Raw genomic sequence first — 23,332 nt, 5'->3', positions numbered from 1 at the left:
AAAAAAAAAAAAAAAAATATTTTTGTAGATACGGAGTCTTGCTATGTTGTCCGGACTAGTATTGAACTCCTGGAGTCAAGTGATCCTCCCACCTCGGCCTACCAAAATCCTGGGATTACAAGTGTGAGCCACAACACCTGGCCTAAAATGGCAAATTTAATGTATATTTTACACAATAAAAATTGTAATGAAAAAATATTTAACGTAATAAATATGTAAGTATATTAAAGTAGTGGGATTAAAAAATTGTATCTTTTAAAATTTTTTTAAAGACAAGCTCTTGCCCTGTTGCCCAGGCTGTAGCACAGTGGTGGTGCAATCATGGCTCACTGCAGCCTCAAACTCCTGGGCTCAGGTGATCCCTCTGCCCATGCCTTCCAAGTAGCTAGGAATACAGGTGCACACCACTATGCCTGGTTAAGTTTTAAAGTGTTTTTTGTAGAGATGAGGTCTCAGTATGTTCCCCAGGCTGGTCTCAAAACTACTGGGCTCAAGCGGTCCTCTCTCCTTATCCTCCCAAAGTGCTGGGATTACAGGTGTGAACCACCATGCCTGGCCAAAAAATTTTTTTTAATGAAATCATGGGACATTGAAATTACTTATTTGCAAGTATTTACAATTATGAATACCTTTTAAAAACTCCATAGAATTATTAAGTTCTCAATTTATTTCTGTTCTCATATCATCCTCCCTCTCTCCCCAACTGGAAGGTGCCTCTTCTTCCACCGAGTTTCCATGATACCTTTTCTGTACTTGACTCTCATACTTTTTACCATTGTATATGCCTATGTCTAATTTTCTCAAACAGCTTGTATGCTTTTTGGCATTATATTAATATAGGATTTATGCTGTCACTCTCTGGTACAGCCTGCATAGTAGACATTCAGTGAGACTTAGTTGACTGAATTATAAGCATGCTATTTTAAGAAAGTAGAAATTTACCAAAATGTTTGAGCATACTTGCCCATGGGTTTTATATCACTTAAAGTGTGTGCCTCCCTCAATTCTCTGTACTTGCTAGATGTGCAGACCCGATCTCAGCCACATACACATCATTGTATTCTTGACTTTGGGGCTTTTCATCATTTATTTATATTTTATCCTTTTACGTAAAACAGCCCAATTTTCTTTGGATCCAGAAAGGAAAGAACTGCAGACGTGAGGCAGGGGCAGCAGATAGAGGAGAGGATCATTGCAGTCGGTTTAAAGTTGCATATACCTATTGGAAAGTTGTAAGTAAGAAATAGTGCTCTTTCCTGAATAAAATGTCTGTGAAGGAAGCAGATTTTTTTTTTTCCTTCCTAAGCCACTGGTGTAGTAATTAGGTTTTACTTTTGTTATGAAGAGATGTATACTTTTGCCAGCAGAGGGCACCAGTTGTAGGTTGCAGATTCATAGGAAGACTCAGAGACCAGTGTGCTGGTCTGTGTGAAGTGCTCTGCTTGTTGCTTTAGTTGGTCTGCCCCAGAGCTGCCCGGGTTTTTTTTTTTTTTTTTTTTTTTATTTCCTTGGGGTCGGGTGGTACTCTTCCAGCTTTCCGCAAGAGCATTCTTTGGCTAGTCCTGGTCAATAAGCTAGGTGCCCAGAGGAATCCAGGTGGAAGGACTTTAGTATGGTAACTGTTGGGAAGCCTTGGATGCCAGCCTGTATGTAATATCTTTAGGGGTTCAAAGCTGTTTTTCTTCATCCAGAGGTAAGGTGAAAAGGGCATTAGGCCAGACATCTGAGGGTCTGGTTCTGCACTGAGCTTGGCTCTCCAGGTAGTTTTGAGCCAGTTACCTTTTCTCTCTGTCTCAATTAGCTTATCTCTAAAACGGAGATAGTAAGATAGGGGTAGTACATTCTGTGTATAGCTAATAGTGGCCTCTGAGGTCAGGCAGAACTGGGTTCAAATTCCAGCTTTGCCATTTACTAACTGTGAGGCCTTGGTTCAAGTTATTTAACTCTCAGAACTTCGATTCTCTCTTGTTTAAAAGAGAGATAATAGTCCCACAGGGTTGTGAGAATTAAATGAGAAGGGTACATGTGAAGTGTGGAATACAGGGTCTGGCCCAGAGTAAATATTCAAGGAATGGGAGCTATTATTACCATTCAGGGGATGTTGTCTTAAGTCAAAGGAGATGATGGATATGAAGCACTTTGTAAGCTTAAAAATGCAACACAAATGGCATGAGTGATTATATTCTGGAATCTACTTGGCGTGAATTCTTTTACCTTCAGAGGAAGAGTCCTTATTCCTCTGGATAAGGTGCTGTTTTGTTTATCTTTTGACTTTTTGGGGTCTCAAGTTCCTTTTCAGTTTCTGCCTGGCTGTCTGAGGGCACTTGGCAAGTGCTCCTGAATGTGAGGGCATTTTGGTGATACAGGTGTGGGTGGACCTTAATTTAGCTTTGGTCTTGTCTAGTCCTTATTGGTAATAGTAACCAGTGGAGATGTGAAAATAGCTCCCGGAGAGGCCCTGGTTAATTTTCTACTTGAACCTAGGACCGAGTGCTCACAGAACTATAGTTTGGTAGCATTGGCATAGACAATGAAAATCATAGCTGCTAATGGTTGCTGAGTGCTTATTATAGGCCAGGCTCTCGGCTAAGTGCTTTACATACTTTCACATTCTAACCTAACAACGCTGTGAAGTAGGTACTATTGTTCTCACCTTTTTTTGATGAGAAAATCAAAGCTTGTAACTTGCCTAGGGTCATGTTTCTGGTAAGTACATTTGGACCTTGCCCTGTCTGATTTTAATGGTCTGGGCTCTTTTCATTGTTCAGGTGATGTTTGCATCCAGCTGTGCATTAGAGTCACCTATGAAGTTCATTAAAATTCCTGTTCCCAAGGGGTGCAGTAGCTCACACTTGTCCATCCCAGCATTTTGGGAGGCTGAGGTGGGAGCATTGCTTGAGCCCAAGGAGTTTGAGTCCAGTCTGGGCAACATAGAGAGACCCCGTCTCTAAAACTAAAGGAAAAAATTTTTAAAAATTCCTGTTCCTCAGGCTCTAATTCTATGGGTGTGAGGAAGAGCTGGACCCTGCAGTGTTTTTTCATTTTTCCAGATTTATTGAGGTATAATTTGCATAAAATAAACCCTTTTTAAGTATATAGTTTAATGAAATGCAGTGCTTGTATACAGTTGTGCAGGTATTACCACAGTCGAGATACGGAACATTTCTATAACCCTAAAACTTTCTTCATGCCTGTTGATCCGACACCCACCATTTTAACCAGCTGGGCAGATGTTTCTGATGCACAGCTAGGTGTGGGACCATTGTACTGTGTTATGGTGCCTGCAAATGTGAGGAACTGATGTCCTGGAGAAGGAGGGTAAAGGCGAGAAAAGAAAAAGGGCGTTTACAAGGAAGAATGATTGGCTCAGCTGTCTTCAGATAAACTGTACTGGCTCCCTGTACAGAGATAGAGTATGGAAGAGAGAACTTTCTAGATAAAACCCAGCTTAAAGAAGTTTCTCCTCCCAACATGGTTTCTTCCTAAGCCACATAAGAGCTGAATGATTCTAAACAAAGTTGGTGTAGATAACTGAATAAATTGTTTTGGGGTAGAGATCTGGGGCCACTGGGAACTTTTGATAAGCTGTAGAAAAAGGCTGGGGTGTGGGAAGGACTGGGCTAAGACGGGGGTCCCCAGGTCACAACCGGTACTGGTCCGTGGCCTGTTAAGAACTGGAATACACAGCAGGAGGTGAGCAGCTGGTAGGTGAGCATGACCACCTGACCTCTGTCTCCTGTCAGCTCAGCAGTGGCATTAGATTCACCTAGGAGCATGAATCCTATTGTGAACTGTGCATGCAAGGGATCTAGGTTGTGCGCTCCTTGAGAAGCTATCTAATGCCTGATGATCTGAGGTGGAACAGTTTCATCCTGAACCATCATCCCCCCTGACCCCCCACCCCCATCCTTGGAAAAGTTGCCTTCCATGAAACTGATCCCTGGTGCCAAAAAGGTTGGGGCCCGCTGGACTAAGACATTTATTGCTGGGCAATCTGACGATGGTACCTTTTTCTCCAGACAGATACCACTTTCATTCTTTTGACTCTCCTCTACTGCAAGACTCTAACAGCAACTGTCCTTAATCTGAAGTCCAGTCAGGAAAATTAGCCTAGAGCAAACAGGTTCAGGCTGTGGTCCAGAGAACATTTGGATAATAAGGTAGAAAATGTAAAATGTATCTCTGAAACTGGAAAATATTGGGGGTAGGAACTTTGTGCTAGGAGTCTGGAGACTTTGCTTCCTGACTCAGCTCTGTCCCTGGTTTTGCTAGATAACCTTTCTTCCCTTTTTTTTTTCAATTTCAACTTTAATTTTAGATCAAGGGGTACATGTACAGGTTTGTTACATGGGTATCTTGCAAGATGCTGAGGTTTGGGGTATGAATGATCCTGTCACCTAGGTAGCGAGCATGGTACCAAATAGGTAGCTTTTCAACTACCTTTTAAGGCTTGCTCCTTGTATTAGGCGGTTATTGTGTTGCTATAAAGAAATACCTGAGGCTGGGTAATTTATAAAGAAAAGAGGTTTAATTGGCTCATGGCTCTGCAGGCAGTACAGGAAGCGTGCTGGCATCTGCTTCTGCGGAAGCCTCAGGAAGCTCACAATCATGGTGGAAAGCAAAGGGGGAGCTGGTATATCACATGATGAGAGCAGAGGCAAGAGTGAGGAGGAGGGTGCCACACACTTTTAAACAACCAGATCTTGAATGAACTCAGAGTGAGAACTCACTCATTATTTTGGGGACAGCGTGAAACTATTATGAGTGATCTGCCCCTATGACCCAGTTGCCTCCCACTAGGCCCTATCTCCAACTCTAACACTGAGGATTACATTCCAGCATGAGATTTGGATCCTACCAACATCCAAATCCTATCACCCCTTTTCCCTCCCTCCATCCTCTAGTAGTCCCCAGTATCTATTGTTCCCATTTTCATGTCCATATGTGCCCAGTGTTTAGCTCCCACTTATAAGTGAGGACATGTGACATTTGGTTTTCTATTTCTGCATCAATTCACATAGAATAATGGCCTCTCACTGCTTTCATGTTGCCACAAAGGACATGATTTTATTCTTTTTTATGACCATGTAGTATTCCATGGCATATATATACCACACATTCTTTATTGAGTCCACCATTGATGGGCACCTAACTTGATTTTTTTGTCTTTGCTATTTTGAATAGTGCTGTGATGAACATACAAGTGTGTGTGCCTTTTTAGTAGAATGGTTTATTTTCTTTTGAGCATATACGTAGTAATGGGATTGCTGGGTCAAAAGGTGGTTCTATTTTTAGTTCTTTGAGAAGTCTCCAGACTGCCTTCCATAGTAGCTGAATTAATTTACATTCACCAGCAGTGTATAAGCATTCCCTTTCCTCCACAGCCTTGACAACATCTGTTATTTTTCGACTTTTTAGTAATAGTCATTTTGACTGGTGTAAGATGAGATGGTATCTCATTGTGGTTTTGATTTGCATTTCTCTGGTGAGTAGTGATGACGAGCATTTTTTCATGTTTGTTGGCTGTTTGTATGTCTTCTTTTGAGAAACGTCTGTTCATGTCCATTGCCCACTTTTAAAAATGGATTTATATGTTTTTTCCTTGTTGAGTTAAATTCCTTATAGATTCTGCATATTAGACCTTTGTCAGATGCAGTTTGTGAATGTTTTCTCCTATTCCATACACTGTTTATTCTGTTGATAGTTTCTTTTGCTATACAGAAGCTCTTTAGTTTAATTAGGTCCTACTTGTCAATTTTTGCTTTTGCTGCAATTGCTTTTGAGGACTTAGTTGTAACTTCTTTGCCAAGGTCAATGTCTAGAAGGGTATTTCCTAGGTTTTTTTTCCTGGGATTTTAATAGTTTTAGGTCTTACATTTAATTGTTTACTCCATCTTGAGTTTATTTTATTTTATTTGATTTGATTTTTTGAGACAGAGTCTCACTCTGTCACCCAGGCTGGAGTGCAGTGGTGCAATCTCGGCTCACTGTAACCTCCAGGTTCAAATGATCCTCCTTCCTCAGGCTCCCAAGTAGCTGAGACTACAGGCACATGCCACCACACCTGACAAATTTTAGTATTTTTAGTAAAGATGGGGTTTTGCCAGGTTGGTCAGGCTGGTCTCAAACTCTTGACCTCAGGTGATCTGCCTGCCTTGGCCTCCCAAAGTGTCGGGATTACAGGCATGAGCCACTGCACCTGGCTGAGTTAATTTTTATATATGGTAATAGGGTCCAGTTTCATTCTTCTGAATATGGATAGCCAGTTATCCCAGTATCATTTATTGAATAGGAAGTCCTTTCCCTATTGCTTATTTTTGTTGACTTTGTCGAAAATCAGTTGGTTGGGCCGGGCGCGGTGGCTCAAGCCTGTAATCAATCCCAGCACTTTGGGAGGCCGAGACGGGTGGATCACGAGGTCAGGAGATCGAGACCATCCTGGCTAACACGGTGAAACCCCGTCTCTACTAAAAGATACAAAAAACTAGCCGGGCGAGGTGGCGGGCGCCTGTAGTCCCAACTACTCGGGAGGCTGAGGCAGGAGAATGGCATGAACCTGGGAGGCGGAGGTTGCAGTGAGCTGAGATCCGGCCACTGCACTCCAGCCCGGGAGACAGAGCGAGACTCCGTCTCAAAAAACAAAAAAGAAAATCAGTTGGTTGTAGGTGAACAGCTTTATTTCTGGGTTCTCTTTTCTGTTCCATTGGTCTATCTGTCTGTTTTTATACCAATACCATACTGATTTGGTTACTATAGCCTTGTAGTATAGTTTGAAGTCAGTTAATGTGGTGCCTCCAGCTTTGTTCTTTTTGTTAAGATGAGCTTTCTTTTCTAAATGGCCTCTTCTGAGTGTTCTCTATTCTGTCTACTTCCTGTGAATCGTGAGTGGTGAATAAAGTATGAAGGTGTAGTAGTATGGTTTTGACACATACATTATAATGATATTGGTTAGCATGGCAAAAGTGGGTTGCAGGGAAATTTTGCAGGGTTTTTATATTGGCTCTTAATAGTTGTATTCTGAAACTTGAATACCCACAACCCTTACATATTTCCTTTTCGGATCTTTTTTCTTTCTGTCTGGTGTATTAGATGTGGCATTTCCTCACCTTCCTGTAAGGCGAATATGTAAACGTGGGTATGTGCAAAGGAGTTATCTCTTTCTTATGTCCCTTTTATGAATCACCCAGTTGTCTTCCTGGTGGATGTCTGAACTCTGGCACAGATTCCGAGATTCAGTTTCCTTATTTGTGATGTTCAGTTTTTTGTGGTCCCTGTGATTGACCTCAAGAGGAAATATCTGGAGCAGGGCCACAAGGCTGATTAGAGGAGGAAGGGACATAGAGGGAACAAGATATGAGGGGTATTGTTGTGAAAGGAAGAAGTGAAGATTCAGCCCTGTGGGGTGTAAATGAAATTATCCAGGCCTCTTCTCACTTGAGAAAGAGTGAGTGTGAGTAATGGCCTCGTCTAAGAGAACGCTGAGGTGCCAGGGGAGGTAATCTTTGAGAATAACCCTGTAGCCAGTTTGAGTTCAGGAGGCTATATAAAGTATTAGTTACTTTTACTTTCTGTCACCCCAGTGTTTCTCTCTTCCTTCTGTGGTTTCAGAGCTTTGTAGTAGTGAAGACATTTAACAGGTTAAAATGATAAGAATGGTAGATTTGGCCGGGCGCGGTGGCTCAAGCCTGTAATCCCAGCACTTTGGGAGGCCGAGACGGGCGGATCACGAGGTCAGGAGATCGAGACCATACTGGCTAACACAGTGAAACCCCGTCTCTACTAAAAAAAAAACACAAAAAACTAGCGGGGCGAGGTGGCGGGCGCCTGTAGTCCCAGCTACTCGGGAGGCTGAGGCAGGAGAATGGCTAAACCCAGGAGGCGGAGCTTGCAGTGAGCTGAGATCCGGCCACTGCACTCCAGCCTGGGCGACAGAGCGAGACTCCGTCTCAAAAAAAAAAAAAAAAAAAAAGAATGGTAGATTTACTGAACGTCTCTTCATACTTTCACCTACATCATGTTATCCTCCTTGAAGCCCCCTACAAAACATTAGAGCCTAGTGTTTCTTCTTAAACAATCACACAGATTACTCTGAGAAGAAAAACAGACCATTTAAAACATTTTTAGAATCCGGTGATTTTGGAGCTGAAAGGGACTCTAAAGACTGTCTGGTCTGAGCCTATATTGTGAATGAGTAGCTGAGCATGAGGTCCAGCGTATGGAGAACACTACTCAGGAAAGTCACTCACCCAGTGAGAGCTGGTGCAGATTCGGAAAAGCCCAGGGGTGTCTTGAGGGGTCCCAGAAGAGAGATGCTCATAGCTGATTTTTCTGAGGCATCAGGGTAGCTTCTGCACCACTTTTTGCGGCTAATTGCCCCAGTTACCTCTAAGCCTCTGTGGCTAGGATATACAGACTGGCCTTCTGCCTTCCACAAGATTATGTTTTAGTTTGGGAAAGAAGATTTATAAATAATGAATTAGCCAAGACAGTATATTAGGTGTGAGATGACAATACGGGACAGTATAGTTTGTAGCTATTTTGGTGGTGATTGGCTGTCATTGGTATGATTAGGGAAGGTTTTATGAAGACATGGGATTTTGACTAGCCTCCCAGAAAGACTGAAGGACTGGGATTGGAGAAGCCTTTCCAGGCAGGGAGAGTTAAATTAGTCTAAATCGAAGCTTAGCAGCTGGAGATTACAGGATGTGAAAGATCTTTGGCTGGATATGGGGGTTCAGTGGGAGACTTACTAGTTGGAGCCACAGCTTAAGTTAAATTCCAATGTGACAGATTTTAGGAAGATATTTTAGGATTGTGCTAAGATATTTTAGTATTCATCGTGGTAGCTTTACTGCAGTAGCCTTTGGCCTCTTGGAGTAAAATAGGGTTTGTTTTAGTTTCACCTATTTGTACTACCTCTCTTTTTCGACTAATTTTCCAATTTCTCCCTGTATTCTTTTAATTTCTCTCTGTGTTCATCTCACTTCTGTCAGGTGCTTTTTCCTTAACTTCTCCCCATCTATCAGACACTCAGAGCTATTATAGAATTTAGGAGGAGGATTTGGAACATAAACTGTGACCTACAAGTGAATTTCCCCAGGTGGATGATAAACTCCACTGCAGGCCACAGAGGGGCCTCCTCATTCCAGCAATCTGGCCAGGCTGACAGACTCATAGCCTATGGGGGCAGGGGAGGGTGTAGGGGCCAGTATTTCTCGGGCTAGTGACGAACTGCCTGATTCTTTGCAGCCTAGACAGAGGAGGCAGGAGCCCCAGGGGCGGGCTAATCGCCTGGGCTGGGGATGCCTGGGCAGATGCAGAGGCAGCTGGAAAGGTGGCAGTGCACCTGGGTCGCTGGAGCTGCCGTTCCTAGGAGACCAAGGAGCAGCAAGCCTGCGGGGGAGGGGGAGCAAGTGGGTTGCTGCTTTTAGCAGCTGAAAGGGCTGCAGGGAGCTCTGGGTAAGACATTTTCTGCTGCTGCTGCTTTTGCGGTGGAAGCTGCTGCGAGTAAGTCAGAGGAAGGAGGATTGAGAAGGGAGGAGGTTTCACTTGCAGCCATGCTGAATCACTGTTGCTGATCAGATCTCCCACTGGTCTGCTGGGAGAATCAAGAACAGAACTAGGATCCCCGGGTGCATGCACACAGTTCAGCGGCTACCACCCTGACTGGGCCTCACACAATGGAGGGTGAAAGGTATGTATGTATAAGTGTGTGCTGTGTTGTGTGTGTATATAAGTAAATGTGTGCTTGCGGTACAGCCACCAGCTTTTGTGTTTGCATTGGCTAGGCAGGGTTGGAAGACCTGGCCACTGATGGATCTCAAAGGGCGGCAGAGCAAGAGCAGGAAAGCCGCTTTCCAAACCACCCATTCCAGGGCTTGAATCTCCAGAGATCTGGCTTCCGCAAAGGCAGGTCTGGGTTTGCTAGGCAGCGGAGCACCCTGAAAGAAGGGACTTCCTGGCTGGTGTTCGGGAATAGTTTCAGCACAGGCTGAATTAGATTGCCTTTCTCAGGCTGTTTCAAGGAGGCGTTTCCCTTTCCTGGCTACTTTCCCGGGGTGTTTTTTCTTTGGTGGGGGGTTTTTGATGTCATAGTGGGGCTGGCCTGACATAGTGTACTTGCATTTTTACGCAGGAGTGCTCGAATCTTCAGCAAGCATGCCATGCTGATGGCTGTGTGTGTGTGTGCGTGCGCGCGCAGGCACGCCGTGTATGCCTGTATACACACACATTCAGGGATGAAGGGGAGAAATCCAGTCAGATGACACTTGCTCTGAACTGAGTTTCATATTTGTATTGAAAAGTTTAGGAGTTATACTGGAAGGTCTGTGCTTCCTCCATCAGGGGTTTCTTTTGAAATACGAACCAGCAGAAAAGATTTCAAGTACTTTTGTTGAGCTGGATCTAACTAGCGAGGCAGTTAGATCCTGGCAGGCACACACATCTAAATTTTTAAGTTGTTATCTGAAGATCTGAATCTTTCATTGTGAAGGTGCTCAGTGCAGTGCAGAGGTGACATTCCTCTGTCTATGGAGTAAAATATCTCTTGAGTGCCAACCTCTTCATTCTTTGGTCTGCAGTTGGTAGAGTACAGGGCTTGCCATTTTATCCGAGGAGAGAACACTGCAGGGAGGGGTCCGGCCATGGCAGTGCACCACTGAGGGGAAGGCTGCTGCTCCAGGTTGCCAGTTTGATGCAGACAGTAACTATCTGGTTAACAATAATAGGCTCAACTAAGTCAACACTAGAGAATATCTCAATGAACACTTTCCTTTTCATGAGTTGTTGTGACTTCTGCGTCTCACAGGGCTCAGTGATGCCATTGAACATCTCTAGACCCTGTTAGAATTGGCATGATGGTTGAGTGTCATCTCATTCTTTTGTCTGTAGAGGCCCTGGGAATTGTGTTTCTTGATGACTCCCACAGGAAGAGCCTGGGACTGACTGTGCTGCTGGTGCATCATCTTTCTGGGTGCTCTTTGCAACGGGAGTTTAGTGTTGAACTGCATGTGGCCTGCTGGGTAGCAGAACATATGAAGGCCTGTTTCCTAAGTGTGGGGCAGAGGTGAGCAGTGTCTTTGGTCCCCAAAACAGTGTTCCATTGATCTGGTAGGTGGCAGAGAATGGGGCTGATGTGATGAAGGTTTAGAGATTCTGGGCCATGCCTATTTGCTTGATCTGTGGTGTAACTGGGGTTGAGAGATCAGCATGAGACTACTAGCAGCGGATCAAACGGTTTTGGGCACTGTGTTCCCAGTTCTGTGTTGGGAAATGTAATGAGTTCCTGCCCCTGTCCTGGGGCCTCTCCGCTGGGATGGCTGATGTCTATGGCTTTAGAACACCAGGTTGCACATGTTCTTGTACTTTTCCTCTGCTGAAGGCAGATGGTAGACAAGAAATCCAAACCGAGCAGCTTCCAATGTTCACCAGGTCACCCAGGTCATACCTTTTGTTCCTGCCTCAAGCCCGGCTTACTATGCCAGGCATTCAAGTCTTCTGAACTCCAACTCCTGTTCCCATTCCCACTGCTCACTCATAAACCTACTAACAATTCTGTTGATCTCTTTCATGATCACCCATCCTATGCATTACTTCGTCTAGCCTCATATCCTTAGCTCCCAGAGTTTCTTTTGCTGGATGTCTTTCCCTTCTAATTTTGCAAAAGTTATCTATCAAGGTTATTCTAAAATTCTACTTTATCTTGGAAACTCAGCTTTTCTAGTCCTGGCTGATGTTCTTCTGAATTCTAATCCCTCTAGTTTGTATCTCATAGTTGGACACTGAATAATAGGCCCATCAGATCTTTTAGTGCTTTTATTTCATCTATCTTAGCAGTCCCCAAACTTGGAGACAGGTCCTCAAGGGCAAGGCTGGTACCTTGTACTTCTAAATATGCCCATTGACTACTGTGTGGGTACACAAATAGCAGGTCCTGAATAGTTATTAGCTGATTAACTAATAACCTTTGTGTGAGGTTCTGATAACTAAAAAGAAAGTTGGTGAGAGAAGAGACTGAAGCCTTTGGCCAATAGGTTCATCTTTGGATATCAGCCTTATTATCTTAGCACGGGTAACTGACTCCATGGAATGCTTTGAGGTAGTGGGGAGAACAGAGGGAAGTAGCCTTGTTTTGCAAGTTCCCTGGGAAATTGAGGTCCGGAGAAGCTGAGTGACTTGCCTAGGATCACATGTCCAACCTCCAGAGACTGGAGGGATCCTGAATCTGGTGCTTGTTCCACACTTAACCTGCTGAGTCTTAATCGGGGCTGTTTTTAAGCATTACAAAATTTCAACCAAGAGAATGCTAATGAACAATTTTTTTTCTTTGCCATGAGGATATGAAAATACTTTGTACCTTGAAAGGCTATTAATTAAAAGCATGGGCTTTGGAGTAACTTAGACCTAGTGGTGAATCTACTTTACAGTGTGACCTTGAGTGTGTCACACTGTTTTCAGAACTAATTTTTCTCTTCTGTGTAAAGGGAATAATAACAGTACTTATACTTCATAGAGCTGTTGTGAAGATTAAATGATACAATATGTGTAAGGTACCTAGTAAAGTTTTTTAGGCACAGAGTGAGTACTCAGTAGATGGTAGTTGCTATTATCATTGGTAACCACCTATTGCTATGTTGTAGCCTATATCTCCCTGCTGGGTTACTAACCAAGGCATATTTTAGGACCTCTCTCTGTTTATCATCCAAAGCAGATTATATAGAACCATTTCCATGAGGAAATGAGGGAGCTTATCATCTTGCTTCTTACCTAAAACTATCTCCGTATAGTAAGTTACCCCATAGGGCTTGGCATTTCTTCTTTTAGGTTTCACCAAGATCTACCTTAATCCTTCTTTTTATAGACAACCTGTGGCATCTCGTTGCCTCAGTGATTTGGAACCATGGGGTGGATACATGTTTGTTCAGGCCAAAATCTCAAGAAGAACTTGTGAATTTGCACTAACCTTTGCTCTATCTTTCTAGATTTCCAGGTCTCTCCTGGAACTTATGATACTAAGTCTTCCCCAGTTCCCTCTGTGGGAGAGTCACTGTGGCTTGACCAGTCAGACGAAGGTGATTTTGTCTTCTGTTTTGCAAAGGGAAAGGGTCTCTGGCTGTTAGCTATTACAGTGATAAATTGTGTCCATGTGAGTGGGTATGTAGAGAAGATAGGTATCACAAATGGCAGTTATCCTTGTCCCAAATAAAATTGGGATTTTATTTCAGTTCTGGAAATCAGCCTTGTGGATAGCTTAAAGTAAAATTTCAAAATAAATGGTTAGTCAGATTCATAGAGACAGAAAGTAAAATGGTTGCCAGGGGCTGGAGGGAGGGAGGAATGGGGAAGTTATTGTTTAATGGATAGAGAGTTTCAGTTTGGGAAGATGAAAGAATTCTGGAGATGGATGGTGGTGATGGTTGTACAACAGTATGACTGTCCTTAAAAATGGTTAAAATTATAAATTTTATATTACATCTATTTTACCACAATAAAAAAACATTCAGGCCCAGACTGTGGCAGATCTGCAAGAGTTACAGAGCAGCACAACTTTGGAAGAAGCATCATAAAAAGGGGAAGTTAATTGTCTATTTTTCTTAAAATCGTGATTATTTTCTTCATCAGAAGCACAGAGATGCCCCTGCTTGAGACAGGCACCATGTACCGGGCACTGTGCCGTGATTTTGTGTGAGGTGTCCTCAGAGGATGATTCTTACTGGCTGGTTTTTATGAAGGAGAGTCTGTTTCTGGACCTCAGGGAACTTCTGAGCCAAAGGAGCTCATCTATTTACCCTTGATCCAGGAACAACAGATTGAGAATATTTTCTGAGGAGACAAGACTTTGAAAGCCAGTACACTTTAAATGTTGAGTTTTCTAATGTCAGATTAAATGCTGGCAAGACCCAGGGAAGAGCAAGTGTTGAGCAACCTCGCCTTTTTTCTGTTCCCAGTGGCAAGTCACTTAGTCCTCCCCGAACCTTAGAAGTCAGGGATAGAAAATTCTGTAAAAAGTTTTGGGCATCACTGCTGCCTGAAGCAGATGTGCATGCATTTCAACCATGATAACTGGAACCAAATTTTTCCATTTTGGAAATACTTTTTGGCAAAGTAAGGTTTTCAACTGCAAAAACAGTCAGGGAAAGAAACCTCTTGATTTCCCTGCACCCAGATTTGGATTTTTAGGATTTTGCTTGCTAAGTTTTGAATTGGTAAGACAGATCTGGACAAGATAATTTTTGTCTGAGTTTTCCTAAAGCAAGTGCTTTATTTGATGAAATTTGCCATCATCAAACTTTTTTTTTTTCAATTTCTGGATGAATGTTCAAACTAGGTTAAACGGAATAGAGCACTAATAAACTATGTGAAAAATAGATTGAACATGTGCTGGTAGGTTTTTTTGTTTGTTTTTTGTTTTTGTTTTTTTTTCTGAGACAGAGTCTTGCTCTGTCGCCCAGACTGGAGTGCAGTGGCGCCATCTCGGCTCACTGCAAGCTCCGCCTCCCAGGTTCACGCCACTCTCTTGCCTCAGCCTCCAGAGTAGCTGGGGCTACAGGCGCCCGCCACCACGCCTGGCTAATTTTTTGTATTTTTAGTAGAGACGAGGTTTCACCATGTTAGCCAGGATGGTCTTTATCTCCTGACCTCGTGATCTACCCATCTCGGCCTCCCAAAGTGCTGGGATTACAGGCGTGAGCCACTGCGCCCAACCCAGATTTTTTTTTTTTTTTTCTGTTAAATAAGTTCAATGCCTCTCAGGTCAGAGATCTAACTTTTTATCATTTATGAGGATTTTCAGAGTCTTAGCACAACTTTCCTGGACTTTTCATTTTCACTTATGAAAGTATATCGTAGCCACTATCAAAACCACACACATGCAAGGGCTTAGCTCTCCTATTCAAACCAAACATAAACTTGGCTTCCAAAATGTCACATAATGAGTAGCATGTTTTCTTTTAGTCTTTCTCTCTTCTTGTCTGATTTTATCTGTCTGTGTAAAATGTTTTACATTTTTACACAGCCCACTTAAGAGTTTTCCCCTTGAGTTTTGCAGAAAGTAGTCTGTGACTTGGGGTTTTAGGAATGTGATTAGTAACATACCTGTTCTTGAGCTTGTTTATGAAGGAGCACATTACAGGAATGACAGCAGCTGCTGGTCATCTTTGGTGAATCATGATTGGCTTGTGTGAAGGCCCCAGTGCGGAAACTTCAATTTCAGTACAATTAATAACACTGACTGCAGTACACAGTGCAATTTCCCATAATCAGAAGTGAAGTAGTACTATATCACAGGTCCTAGGATATTTAGTCTTTTTTCATTTGGCCTGGTTTGGTCGCACAAGGAAGAACGTCAGAGAGTGGGACATGAGGGGTTGTTCCTCCCTTGGCCTGATGGGCTATGGACATTATCCCGAGTCAGTGGACATTGTTATTAAGAGCCCAGGCCTTGGAGTCAGATAGACCTGGGTTTCAGTGCCAGTTCTGCACTTACTAGTTATGTGGGACTTTTGGACAAATTTTATCTCTGTATCTTAAGAGATAATACTGCCTACTTCCTAGGGTTGTTCTGAAGATAAAATGAGATAATGGAGGTAAGGTGCTTTAACATACCCTCAACTTTCAGGAAATGTTAACTCAATCTGTACCTTACTAATGCATATGTTCTGTATGTCCATGTGGGCTATTACAGGGGTTCAACCCAGTGCTATGAACTGAGGTGGCCCTGCTGAAAGAGGATGAAGAGTATGGGGCTCTCTGGTAACCTGTGTGCAAATGGTACTTTGTGGTGGCAGGACTGCACCACCAAGTCCTGAATCCTGCTGGCTGGACATCTTCACAAGTCAGGTTCTTCATTAATCCAGAAGTAGCAATCTAAGTTTGGTCATTTTGGTCTTGAACTTTAGGATTGGGATACTTACTAGATCTGCAGTTTGACCAGAGTGCCAGGGGCTCAGAAATCCTATCTGGTTAGGGTCCCATTGCTGCCTAGAGTTGGAGAAGCGGAGTCATGCTGATGACCCCATGAAAACCTAAAGTACAATAGTCAACATGTCATCAGTTTATTGATTTACAGTAAAATATTACTGGCAAGATATTCCTGAGGGCCTGCAACCACATTCTGGCTCTCTGAAGGACAACCACGGGGAGGCCAAACTGGTCAAAATGCTGCAGAGTAAACTAGGGACTGAGTTATGGCATTGGAGTATTTATAGGCTTCAAGCTCCACCATGGGGATCTGACCTGAGGCTGAACCAGCTGATGACATCTAGTGATTAATTTATTTTTTTATTTTTATTTTTATTTTTTTTTATTTTTTATTTTTATTTTTTGAGACGGAGTCTCGCTCTGTTGCCTGGGCTGGAGTGCAGTGGCTGGATCTCAGCTCACTGCAAGCTCCGCCTCCCGGGTTTACGCCATTCTCCTGCTTCAGCCTCCAGAGTAGCTGGGACTACAGGCGCCCGCCACCTCGCCCGGCTAGATTTTTGTATTTTTTAGTAAAGACGGGGTTTCACAGTGTTAGCCAGGATGGTCTCGATCTCCTGACCTCGTGATCCGCCCATCTCGGCCTCCCAAAGTGCTGGGATTACAGGCTTGAGCCACCGCGCCCGGCTGACATCTACTGATTAAATCACTTTCCTAGACAGAGTGAGATGGGTTGGACTGAGGGCTTTCTTCTCTGTCTGATTCTTAGTTTTTGGTTATTCCTTTCTAAATTACACTTTCTTTGTTGAGAGTTTTTAATGCATTCAGTACAGCTTTGCCCTGGCTCAGAGTTGTTTTGCCTTCATTGAGTGGTTTTGCCTCCTTATTCCATCTCATCTCTAGCTTGAACATAATGTGCTTCTGCCTCTTGTACGTGGCTAGTACCAGCTCACGACTTCTGAATTTTATTTGCATCTCTTGGAGACCTTTAGAGGTGAAACAGATCATAACCTTTAACAGCATTTCTCAGACTCCCCTTTCCTTCCCTCTATATTCTTGTACACCCAGGATGTTCTGGAGCTCCTCATTTGATTTTTCTTTCTTTTTTTTTTAACTTTTATTTTAGGTTCAGGGGTACACATGCAGGTTTGTTATATAGGTAAACTTATGTCACAGAGGTTTGTTGTAGGGATTAGTACCTGTCATCACCCAGGTAGCCAGTAGTTATTTTTTCTGCTCCTCTTCCTCCACCCACCCTCTATCCTCAAGTAGGCCGTAGTGTCTGTTGTTCCCTTCTTTGTGTCCATGAGTTCTCATCATTTGGAGCTCCTCATTTGTTAGATTCCCCCAAACATTACTGCACAATCAGCCTGCTTGGAGACTCTTCTATCTCCTGCCTTTCTAGCATGTTTTTTAGTATCCTTTGCTTTCCATTCACTGCTCCATTTTCCTCAGCAATAGAAAGACTCTAAGAACTGACACAGTAAGCAGCAACCCATCTGCCTTTCTTCCCTCTTCTCCAGTTGTTGCTGGCTTTCTCTCACCCCCATCCTCCTGATTCTGTGTCATCAATGCAGGGGACTGGGCTGCCTAAGAAAGTACTCCTCTCTGAATGTGGGGTGGAGGGGTTATGGAGAGGAGGTTGAGGAGGACAAAGCCATCAGTATTTTAATGAAGGGGAGTAAGGAAAGCTACAGTGGTCAGTAGTTAAACCTAATTTACTTATCTATCAATTAATTTACTCAATGATTATTTATTGAGCACCTATCATGTGACAGAAGCTAAGAATTCGGAGGCAACTAAGACACTGCCTTGGTTCTCATGGAGCTCACAATCTAGAGGGGGCAGCAGTGTGCTGGAGTCAGCACTCACCCACTTGCAAAAGCTGTTTGTTAAATTTTCAGGAATTTTGTGAGCCAATTATTAAATGTTGCCATTTTTGACAATTAAATTATGTAACATAAATTATATTAAAATTGAATGTAATAAAGTACCCCAAACTCATCACTTTCTAATTATTTTTACTATAATCTTCTAGGGCTTTGAGGTTGTGTCTATTGCGTCTTGCTGTAGAAATACTATACAGTGATATAATGGTGTGCTGTTGCACATCTCTTCCCAAATCTAATGTTCGGTGGCATCATGTCGGTAGCTTAAAATCTGCCATGGTGGGAGTATTTACACTCTGGAAATTGGCAAATGTTGCAAATCAGGGCTCCTTTCCTCCCAACGAACTGTTAAACATTTACCAGCACGAACTGTGTGGGGCAGACAGATAAGTAAGAGGTAATTAGAATACAATACAGAAGGAAGCACAGAGTACTGTGGGAATGCAGAAGAGGGGAAACTAACCTACTTTCCCACTAGATTTTAACTAATCTAGTGAGTAGCGGAGTAAGAGAGGGAAGGCTTCAGGGAAGAGGCTTGAAGGCTGGTAGGAACTAGCTAGACACAGGGGAGAGTGAGTGGGGAATAGGATAGAACAGTTTTCTAGTCAGACAAAACTTCACAAGGCAGACAGCCTAGTGTATTTTGGCTATTGCAAGTATTTTAGTATTACAGTAATGAGAAATCTTCAGGGCAACGATGGGATTAAGGGCCAGGCTAGGTCCCTGAGATTTATTCTGAATGCAGTGAGGAATCAGTGAGGCTTCATGTAGAACATGCCTTGAACACACTGACACTTTGGAAAGGTCCCTCTGGAGTCTGGGAGGAGGTTATTAGAATAATCCTGGCAAGAAACAATGATGGCCTGGAATGGGGTTGTGGTGGTAGTGAAAGTGAGAAGGAAATGGGGTGCAGGGATATTAATGGACATAGGATTGATATGATTTATGGCTGTATGTGAGGAGTGAGAGAGAGAAAGGGAGGAAGATATCAAGGATAACACCCCAGTTTTTGACTTGGATAGGTGATTGGGTGGTTGGTTATGCCTCTGAGATAGAGAATACAGAAAGAGTAGCAGGCTTAAGGGAGGGTAGGGAACTTAAATTTTGACTAAGTATGAGTTACCTGTGTAAAATCTAGGGGACTCAAATAAGACATTGGCTATATGGATCTGGAATTTAGAGGATAGAGGAGGGCAGGAAAGAAGGCTTTGGAAGGTGTGGTGCTGAAAGAGGGCCTAATTTTTAGAGCGTATATATTTTTATCTATAACTTTTACAATCACTATTTTATGTCTATTTATTTATAGTTTAACTCTGAAGGCCAACTCTACTTTCATTAAAAAATAAAAGTATTGGTCAGACTATCCCCTTCTGCTCTATCATCTAACTCTTGTAAAGACAAGTGAAGGGTTTTCAGGTAGAGTTCAGATGACAAATATGTAATGAGGACCTGCTGTGGGCTTGGCCTCATGCTGGGCAGGCTAAGCTATACAGAGTCCTCAGACACATGTTCCTTGCCTTCCAGGTATGTTGAATCTAGTGTGAGGCAGGTAGGTGGTTGGATTTGTACCATGAAGAAGTAATCAGGCATAAGGCAGAATTCTATGTGCCAGCTGAGTTACAGGCCAGAAATACTACAGGAATTCAGAGAAGGAAGAGCTCACTTAGAACTGATATATCCCAAGGGCTTCATGGAGGAGGCAAAGCTTAATTGGTCCTCAAATAACAGGTATTTAGATTATGATACAGGGAAAGAGAAGGGAAATCTAGGTGTCTGCAGTGAATAGTTCATCTGCTTGGCACATAATAGGTACTTAGTAAATACTTGAGTAAGCGAGAGAGGTAAGGCTGGCATTTAGGTTCAGTCCAGGTCAAGAAAGTCCTTGAACACTAGGCAAGAATCATGACTTTATCCTGTAGACTGATGATTTTTCAGCTTTTTAGCTATAGAGTCCTTTGAAAGGAAATTTTATTTGGACACTCAACATACAGAACAAATGGAGGCAGAGGGCTGTGACTGAAGCTTCAGCTCATAAACCTCATAGCCCCTGAAGAGACCTGTGTGCAGTGAGGATCTGAAAGTCATGGTCAGATGACATTTTAGAAGGATGAGTTTGGCAATGGTGTGCAGGAAGTACTTGGAGGGAGAGTATCTAGAGTGGGGAACGGCAGGTGGGAGGCCACTGTAACAGTCTAAGTCAAGGGAAAAGAGAAGCTGAAAGCCCAGGAAAGAAGGGCCAACTATGTCTATCCTTATGGCCATGAAGCTTGACTGTCTCACATGTATGTCTTCCTGAATGGGGTCAGTGGGTATCTGTGAGTGTGAAGTAAGTCGGAACCAATTTGGACACCCTTTCTGTGGACTGTTGAAGGAATCATCCACTGCAGTGGGTTCATCATGGCACCAGTAGTGGTTCATATAAGCAAGTTTACTAGTAACAGGCCAGTGTGGAAATTAATTAAAGTATCGAGCCAGGTATCTGATGCTTTGACAAAGTTGACTAGATTTATGTGTTCTGATTGTGCTGCAGCTTATTTAGAAGATGGCTTAGATGATCATTTCTGTGTATTTCTACAGCAAAGAGCAAAGATTCTGCCTGGCCCATACTTTCTCACTATATCTACGATTGTTGACCCATTTGAATCTTAAATATGGCTGCTCAACTTGAATGTTGCTGGAACCCTGGACAGTGGGATACAGATGAAGGTTCCTTTGGTTAGCAGCTTGAGCTGCAGGTCTGGTGGGAGGGGCACGTATAAATTAACATTATTACGGTTTTTAGTAGAATCTGGGGCCAGTTTTTGCTCTTGGTGAAATCAACCATTTTATGCTTAGAGTAAGGGCATTTACTGTGAAATGCCTTTCAACAGAAAACATCTTGTGGCTGAGTCTGCCTGGAAAATTTTGTGTGTGTGTGTGTGTGTGTGTGTGATTTTGGTTGGGTCTGGATAGGGTGAAAAGTATGGTATTAGACTTGAACAAGATAGTGGGAATATACCTTAGTGTGGTCTGTGTTTCACAGGCGAGGAGAGGGGATCCTGTAGCCTTATTTGGGAACAAGAACTGAGAATTCTTGGGATTGGGACTTGATAGCGTGGGGATGGGGCAATCTATTGAGGATTAAGTAGTTAAGATCTGGTATGAATGGAGGGAAAAAGGTTTAGGGGATGAAATGTTAAGATCTAGCAACTCTGTTCTTGGGCATGTGACCTTAGGTTGAGAAATACGTATATGTATGTGCATTTGTGTACATGTGTGAACTATATTGCTGGAGGGTATAGGTTGTGAGCTTCAAGTATAGGATACCTAAACTCAGATCCCATCTTTACCACTTACTATTTGTACTATCTTGTAAATATTTTTTTGAACATCTCTGGGCCCTCAGATGTTCTTAATTTCTTGTTCTCTGGAAGGTTAATGAGTTGCCAAGAAGCTGGTACCTTCCAGAGACCAGGGACTCAGAATCTCTTCCAAACTCCCTGTGTCTTTTCATGGAGGAGCAGGGGAAGAAAGGAACCTTGGGTTCCTTCAGATGTCAAGCCTTGCCTGTGCATCAAGGGTGGAAAGGGCTCTGAATGGATTTGGGGAAACTGATATCTTTCCCTAGCCAGCCCTATGGTCATCAGCAAGTCACTTGCTCTTTCAGGGAGGCTCTAGTGTGAATTATATTTTGTTGAACATTGATCCTCTGATAATAGGCAATCTGTGTTTGAGACCTTTTGGTAAACACAACATTGTATTAACAAGGATACATTGTTATTGGACCATTTGGAAAGTGCAAAGAGCAACACACCAGAAGAGTGAGATTTCCTGCTCCCTAGCCACACTGGAGATTGTGTCAGTGCTACTAAAATGGCTTTTTTTAGTTTATACCTGTTCCATATCTTTGAAGTGAAGCTAATAATATCTGTTCACTAGGCTCTTCTGTGCTTTAATCTTACTAATTCCCTGTCAAGAACCTTCAGTGGTTCCCTGATCCATACCAAATTATGCTTTCTCATCCTGGCTTTTAAGTCTCTCCACAGTTTGAAGACAATATTTATAATGAATACTTATAGAGTATTTTACAGTTTGTAGATTTATCCCAAGGATGCAAGTATGGTTTAGTATTAGAAAATACATGTGTCATTCATCACATTACAAGATTAAAGGAAAAAACCCATATGAACATCTCATTAGATACACAAAGACATTTGATAAAATTTAGCATAACTTTATGACTTAAAACCTCTTAATAAAAATAGAAGGGAATTTTCTTAATCTGATGAAAAACATTTACAAAAATCCTGTAACAAACATACATAATGGGGGAACATTAGAAACATCTTTAAAAGCAAGGATATGACAATACTACTCATTAGCATCCTTTCTGTTTGACATTGTGTGACCATCCTAGCCAGTGCAAACTTTTTTCAAAAAAGAAATTAGAGGCCTAAGAATTTGATAGGAGAAAAGTCTCTGGCATTATATGCAGATAATATGACTGTCTACATAGGACACCTAATTTATGTTCAAATAGTTAGGAATAATAGGAACATTGGCAATGGCTGGATATATGATCAATTTGCAAAAATCAATTGCATTTTATAAACCGTAACAATCAGAGAACATAGTTTAAAACTACATTATTTCTATTACAAAAGAGCAATAAAAACCATAAAGTACTTAGGAATAAATCTAATCAAACATGTGTAAGGTCTTCATACAGGAAAATCTAAAAGTTTGAGTGACATTAAAGAAGACTTAAATAAATGGAGAGATATCCTATGTTCATGGATAGGAGGGCATAGTATCAGAAAAATGATGGTTCTATCCAAATTGATCTATAAGTTCAATGCAGTTTTTATCAAAATCCCACTCGAGTTCTTTACAGAATTTGACAAGCTAGTCAAGACACTTCTCAAAAATAATGACAGGATTGGGAACTTTTCCTGTCAGATATCAGACCTTATTATAAAGCTACAGAAATCATGTGGTACTGATACAGAGACAGACAAACTGACCAGTGGAATAGGTTAGTAAGTCAAGAAATAAATCTCTTTATATCTGGAACTTTAATATATGACCTAAGATGGCATGACAGATGCATGAGAAAAATAAAAAGTTTTAAATACATCGAATGTATGGAGAAAATTAGATCCCTATGTCATATCCTGACATAAATATCAGTATCAGGACCTGGCACAGTGGCTCACGCCTGTAATCGCAGCACTTTTGGAGGCTGAAGTGAGCAGATCACTTGAAGCCAGGAGTTTGAGAACAGCCTGAGCAATATGGTGAAACTCCCCATCTCTACTAAAAATACAAAAATTAGCCAGGTGTGGTGGTGCACACCTGTAATCCTAGCTACTTGAGAAGCTAAGGCATGAGAATCACTTGAACCCAGGAGGCGGAGGTTGAGCTGAGATCTGCACTCCATTCTGGATGTCAGAGTGAAACTATCTCAAAAAAAGAGAAAAAATCAGTATCAGATGAAATAAGGGCTTAAATACTAAAAGCAAAAATGGTAAACCTTTAGTAGAACATAG

At 42.3% G+C, this 23,332-nt stretch overlaps 1 protein-coding gene across 2 annotated transcripts in view; it reads left to right on the top strand.

Moving 5' to 3' along the window:
- The first annotated feature begins 9,173 nt into the window (after positions 1-9,173).
- The window catches only part of KLHL3 (kelch-like family member 3), a 124,105-nt gene continuing 109,946 nt past the window's right edge, over positions 9,174-23,332 (top strand). Inside the window, exon 1 of one of the 2 annotated variants that reach the window (XM_011935266.1) lies at positions 9,174-9,694. In XM_011935266.1, coding sequence (XP_011790656.1) covers positions 9,681-9,694 — 14 coding nt within the window. In that variant the 5' untranslated portion in view covers positions 9,174-9,680. Of the gene's footprint in view, positions 9,695-20,948; positions 20,963-23,332 lie in introns of those variants that run through there. The other variant, XM_011935267.1, reaches the window with a different exon arrangement.

This window comes from Colobus angolensis, unplaced genomic scaffold (assembly GCF_000951035.1).
Source record: "Colobus angolensis palliatus isolate OR3802 unplaced genomic scaffold, Cang.pa_1.0 Scaffold142, whole genome shotgun sequence".
Lineage (NCBI taxonomy): Eukaryota > Metazoa > Chordata > Mammalia > Primates > Cercopithecidae > Colobus > Colobus angolensis.
The sequence above is the reverse complement of the archived record's forward strand: the minus strand, read 5'-3'. Positions and strand labels throughout refer to the sequence as shown.